Here is a 6,365-nt window from a genome sequence, read left to right on the forward strand (position 1 = left end):
AGAGAGGGACCCTTCACAGCGACCAAGGCATCGCCCACAGCTGTTCAAGTGGAAGGACGACACACGTGGTACCACCTCAACCATTGCACCAAAGCTGTCCCACAGACACAGGCTGACACTGGAGCTGAGGTAAGTGGGGATGAGGAAGAGGCTGCTGCGAGCGGACAGGACATGCAGGAAGCCAGTATTTCTCAGCGGAGCATTGAACAGTTGGTAAAGGAGACATTTGAGAACACTGACAACTCTGGAACTGATGGTGAGTCCGGAGAAGGGGTGGGGGAACCCACAGCTGCAGCCCTCCCCAGTCCCAGGGTTTCCTACCCATGTACAGACTTGGCAGGCCTGGCAGAACTGGCCCCATAGTGCCACTACTGTGCAGGCCACAAGGCTGAGAGGGGTCAGCAGTGTGGAGCCCACCTCGCTAGAATGGGCACATGCCCATGATAATTATTGATACCAATGGCGAATTACACAGCCGTGATGCTGACCAGACAGGACTGTTTCCTGTGTGCCAAGGCAAAACCATCTTACTTTGCTGCCCCTATGCCTTATACCTCGTCCACCTGAATCCAATGGCGGCAACGAAGGCCCAGCCGCCCATTTGACACAAATGACTCATCATATTTGCAGCCCTATTGCCCTTTCTGGTGCCTTCTCCTCCAGGCTTCCACATTTTTTCAACAAGATGATGCAGGGAGGCGGCACCTCCAAGAGTGGTGCGGTTATAGCACTCCTTGGTCTACCAGTAAAACTAATCACACGTGAAGGTTTGAGCTTTGAATGTTTGAAACGAATTGGCTCTGCGCAAGTAGGCCAGTTTGGAGGCCTTTGTGGAAATACATTTGCCATTTGATTTCTCAACACATCCCATAGCAGATGCCTGGTGGCTGTGTGGTCGGAAAGTGGGGTTGCATCCGACACTTCCCTGTGACTGGAATGGTATCTGTTCTCGGGTGATGCACCTTCATGAAATTGTTGTGTCACCACGAGCTCAGCTTGATGCTGTATCGCAACCGACTTTGCACCACCCTAAACGACACTAACTCCCTGACCCAGTGGTACGACTTGATAGTTAAGTCAGCTTCGGGGAATTCCCATTGCGTTTAAAGCCAGAAACAAGATTGTCGCAGGGTGGGAAGTTCTTATCCCTGTTATAGGGGTTAGCAAGAATACCAAATGGATTAATTTCATCTATTACAATTAACAAAGATTTATTAACTACACTGGTGATACCCTCTCAGTCTTGGGAGAGCAGTTGGATGCACCGACCAAAATGACATAGCAAAACAGACAGGTTCCGGACTGGATGTGAGCTGAGAAAGGAAGAGTCTGTGTAATGTTTGCGGAACACTGTTACACCTTTATACCTAACAATACCAGTCCAGGGTGGTCTTTTACTAAGGCGATGGAGAAGCTAACGAGCCTTAGCAAGGAGCTTAAGGACAACGCAGGCTTTGGCCATCTTATTTCTGGTTGGATAGTGTAATCGGGGGATTGGAAGCTCGGTTTGCCAGGGTCAGAATTATTATAGGTGTCGTTCTGCTTGGCATCGCACTTGTGTTTTGCTGTGATCTACCTCTTATTAAGTCTCTTCCAGTGCATTTTCACTGCATGGCAGCTCCTGGTTGTTTCGACAACCTCTGAAAAATCCCCCCTTCCAGTGGAGATTCGACACTTTATTACTATGATCCTATGTCCGCGGAGGTGCAGAAGGCCTGTTGGGACAATGGCTCCTGAGCTTATCATAACCTTGGTTAAAATGTGGACCAAAGAGCTCACTTCCAGAGATGAGATAAGAGTGACAACACTAGACATAAAGGCTCCGAGTGTAGCATCATGGAGCAATAGCAAAATTAAAATCAGTAGGAACTGGGGACAAACTCTCCGCTTTTTTGAGTCATACCTGGAGCCTAGAAAAATGATTATTAGAGGTCAATTATTTTAACTCCAGGATATCTCTGCAGGTGGTCCATAGTGTTAGTGGCTCAGTCCAACCATTTTCAGCTACTCTATCAATGTCTTTCTCTCCAGCATAAAATAATAAATGGAATTGTTTGCTGATGACTGCACGACGTTCAGAAACATTTGTGGCTCCTCAACTATGAAGCCATCGATGTTCAAAGGCAACAAGATCTGGAAATATCTATACTTGGGTTGAGAAATGGCAAGTAACATCTGCGCCTCACAAATGCCACGTTATTACCACCTTTGGCATTAAATAGTGTTACCATGACTGAACTCCCCACTGTCCATATCCTTGGGAGAACATTGACTGGAAAGTCTTCTGGACACACTACATAAACACAATGGCTATAAAAGCAGGCTAGGAGGCTTGGAATATTGTGGCGAGTAGCTCAACTCATGACTCTTCAAAGCCTGACCATCATCTACAACGCCCAAATAAAGAGTGTGTTGGAATACTCTCCAATTCTGCTAATGTGAGCAGCTCTGACAACACTCAAGAAGCTTTGCAATATCCAGGAGTATGCAGCTCGCTTGAATGGCACTATATCTAGAAAAATTCACTCCCTCCACCACAGACACACAGTAATTGCAGTGTGTACTATTTACAAGGAGCATTGCAGAAATTCACCAAAGCTCCTCAGGCAACACGTGACAAGCTCATGGCCACCTCTGTATAGAAGAACCAGAACAGTCGAAACTTGAGAACATCACAACCTGCACGTTCCCTTCCAAGCTACTCACTATCCTGACTGAGAAACAAATAGCTGTTCCTTCACTGTCGCATAACCAAAATCCTGGGATTCCCAGTTGAACGATATTGTGTGTCAACGCAAAGCAAGTAGACTGCAGCAGTTCAAGAACGGATCTCACCACTGCTTTCTCAATTGTAACTGGAAACGAACAACAAATGCTGGCCAGCCAGTGACTCCTCGCATCCCACAAATGAATATTAAAGTAAGAGAATTTCAGATTTGTATGGTTTTCTTAATCATTGTAATAAGTAGAACTGATTTCTTGAGCAAAAAATTATGCCATTCTATAAGATTCGGAGCAGGAATAAAAGTGTGAATAATCTGATCATAATCATTGCGAGAGTCAGATTATTCATCACATTATGAATTCAACCAGAAGTAAACATAAAGTGTGTGGGGCAGAATTAACGATAGAGACAAAATACAAATGCCAGATTTCAAACAAAAAAGAGACACACAGCGTAATGGAAGACACGGGCACAGTCATATGTAACTAGACACGGGATTGTGCAGGTATATTGATACTTTTTAACTCAGCTTCTCGGTTTGGTTTCAGACAGAAATAAATATTTAAATTGGTGGTATATTGTTCATTATTGCAGGATATGTAAGTTGCCTGATGGCAAACTAAGTGATTTTACATCAAGCCAGCATAATCAGGTTAAAGTTACTCCTCCGTGTAAGTGTGCGTGTGGATCAGCCTGGGAAAGGTACGAATTGAAGCCATCGCTGAACTGGTAGCAGTAGATATTCTGCTGCTGATACTAGCATCAGAACAGCAGCATTTGGGAAAAAGAAGAAATGTTACTGGTTCTAAATGTTCGTGAAACACAAGTCATTTTTCATGAAACAATGCAAAACTTTGAGCTTTCCCTCATGGGCGAGCAAACCAACCACCCAGTCATGCCCTCATCCACATTAACTTGCTGGTATCTCAATACGTTGTAAGCCTGGGTAAATTGTTTCTCGAAAGTCTGCTGGCACACCCGCGCTGACACAAATGTTCTTGCGTGCATCGGGTTTGAGACAGCGATTCAATTAAGCAATCGGTTGTATCTGATAAACCCACTTCGCCCTTCTTTCCCTTAAGGAGTGTGGTCAAAGCAGCCAACTGATGATCCTGATAAACTTCATTCAGTTTTGAGGACTGACCCCCTTGTACTCATCAAATAATCCCACCGCACCGACTCCCATCCCCCCGAAAACACAGATGGACTCAATTTCGTGAATGAGGACAGAACTATGCAGTAGCGTCACATGAAAGGGAGAAAAGTGCAGGCACGCTCGAGCATCTGACAGCCAGATATCTCTTATCAGACTCAGCCACAGCACTTAGTGTAGGTCTGGAATTGGCATGATAGGAGGGATACGATTACACTGGAAAGAGTACAGAGGGCATCTTTCAGGATGTTGCCTGAGCTGGAGAGTTTGGCAATATTGGAGTAGCGGAGATTGAGCAGGAACATGATTCAGATGTGTAAACCTGTGAGGTTCTTAGATAGAATAGACAAGTAGGAACTTTTTTTTCCCTTTGCTGGAAGCATAATCGACCAGGGTGTATAAACTTAACTTAAGAAGATGGAGTTTTACACAGTACATATTGAAACATTTCTTTTTCACCTGGAAAATCTGAAAAACGCTGCCTTTAAGGGCGGTAGAGCCAGAAATTCTTATAACTTTTAAAACAATGTATTCATATGTACAGTTGTGGTGCGAGTGCGTTCAAGGCCATGAACTTCATGGTCAAAATGACATTAGGATTGTTAGCTGTTTATTTCTAACAGGTGGAAAATCGATGGGGTGAGAGGCGTTTTTTTCTGCGGTGTAAAGCTCTATGACTCTGGGATTTGGAAGAATTTGACATTGCTCGGTTTTAGAGTCATGACATTACTTTTGAACATCATCCAAGATTCCATTGCAGTCTAGAGGCTCTGGACAACTGGCACACCTTCATGAGTGTATGTGCATCGAGTAATGACAAACAAATTCAATCTGTCTCTGAGTGCAACCTTGAACGTGCTTTGAAATTGTAAGTTGGGATGATTAGAGAATGCTGACCTTGACAGCAATTCTGGAATTCAATGAGATAATTCCTTTAAGAATGAAATGCAATAAGTCCTTGCCTCTTGAATCATGAATCCGCAAGTGCTGATATCAACAATTCAATGACCAGTGCTCTCAAGGCTGATGCAGCAGAGAGAGAAAAAAACGTCTGGATGTTTTCAGGTAACACTGTGCAAAACTAAGAGATAATCAGGATTGCCGATTATGAAGTCAGAGTTAACGCACTGTGGAGCTGGAAGAACACAGCTGGCCAGGCAACAGCAGAGGAGCAGGAAAGTTGACGTTTCGGGTTGGGACCTTTCTTCAGAAATGGGCACAAAAAAATGTGCAAAACTGCCCTGGTTTCCATTTCGGTATTCATTTTGCATTGTGGAGAGGAATCACATAACATAATTTAAGTGAACGTTTAAAAGGAAATTGGGACAAAATGTGAAGCATCAGATAAAATGCAAATTATATCAGATTAATGTAATTGTAACATTACAAAAGCTTAACAAATACATTCAGTACATGTTCCATTCCATGTTTTACCTCTTCCCTGAATTGAACCTGCGTCCCAACATAAATAAACGGATTGATGCACGAACTCAATAATTGAAGCATGTATCCGGTTTGCTGAAGAACAAATGTGGTATTACTAAAATCCGAGCTGGCTGAAAATGTAAGATTTGCAAGTCGGACATAAAGAATCGATGCGCAAAATAATGCATAGAAAAGGAGGAAACTCCCTGAGATAGCAAAAAGTAAAATAATCGATTTTCTACGGTTTTCTATCTCCGTATCACTTCGATTCTCTGCATTTTTCCGGTAACAGAGTCTCCTGCGTGCTGCATTGGCCAAAATAATGTGTCTGACTGTCAGAGCATTGAGCAGTAAAATCAGCGTGAAAGGGAGAAGAGGTGTTAAAATGGCACGGATACACTCGTATGCACCCCATGCAGGTGACGTATAAAAAGTACTTTTTACACCACAGAACCAGGGTATTTGATCAATTATGTAGATAGGTTCATAAACAAAATACGTGGGGATATTTTTCAGACAGGAAAGAGCGCACACGATTCCTATGGCCCACGCTGCCATCCGTTCCGTGCAGTATTTTATTTTCAGCTTCTGGGAACAAATGGCGACGAATCGATCAAAAGTGAAAGTGACTGTTATCCACGCAGATACGTCAATGACTGCAAAATTTAATGAAGAACGAAAACTGCACACTGGTGTGATAGAAAGGAAACTGGATGGGAAGTAAGTCCCAGCGATCCGGTTTAAAATTACAACAGTGATCATGACCAGTAGATCTGTCACTGCCATGGCCACCAGGTAATATATTACACATCCGGAGAGACCGCATCTTCTTCGCGCCAGAATCAAAACTACTGTCAAGTTTGCTGTAAGAGAGGGCGATGCAGGATGAGAATGAGTGTTCAGTAGGTTAGTTTCCCAAATAAAGTCATTAATTTTAAATGATTTTTCATGACATTTAGAAGTTTGAATTCTTGTTCTATGTTGAAAATAACCTATAATGCCAGAGCCAGTGTGCACTTCGATTAAAAGGACAAATGCATTGGATGTAAGGAATAAATGGCA

At 43.3% G+C, this 6,365-nt stretch overlaps 1 protein-coding gene across 1 annotated transcript; it reads right to left on the reverse strand.

Annotated features, from left to right (window-relative positions):
• Window positions 1–1,859: 1,859 nt before the first annotated feature.
• LOC132209121 (sex peptide receptor-like) lies at window positions 1,860–6,089 on the reverse strand. The gene is made up of 3 exons (XM_059644293.1): window positions 5,313–6,089; window positions 3,389–3,481; window positions 1,860–1,910 (listed from the first exon to the last, which is right to left on the reverse strand). The coding sequence occupies exons 1-3, from the start codon at window positions 6,087–6,089 to the stop codon at window positions 1,860–1,862; spliced, it is 921 nt and encodes a 306-aa protein (XP_059500276.1).
• Window positions 6,090–6,365: the final 276 nt, after the last annotated feature.

The sequence above is a fragment of the Stegostoma tigrinum genome, unplaced genomic scaffold, assembly GCF_030684315.1.
Source record: "Stegostoma tigrinum isolate sSteTig4 unplaced genomic scaffold, sSteTig4.hap1 scaffold_67, whole genome shotgun sequence".
Classification (NCBI taxonomy): domain Eukaryota; kingdom Metazoa; phylum Chordata; class Chondrichthyes; order Orectolobiformes; family Stegostomatidae; genus Stegostoma; species Stegostoma tigrinum.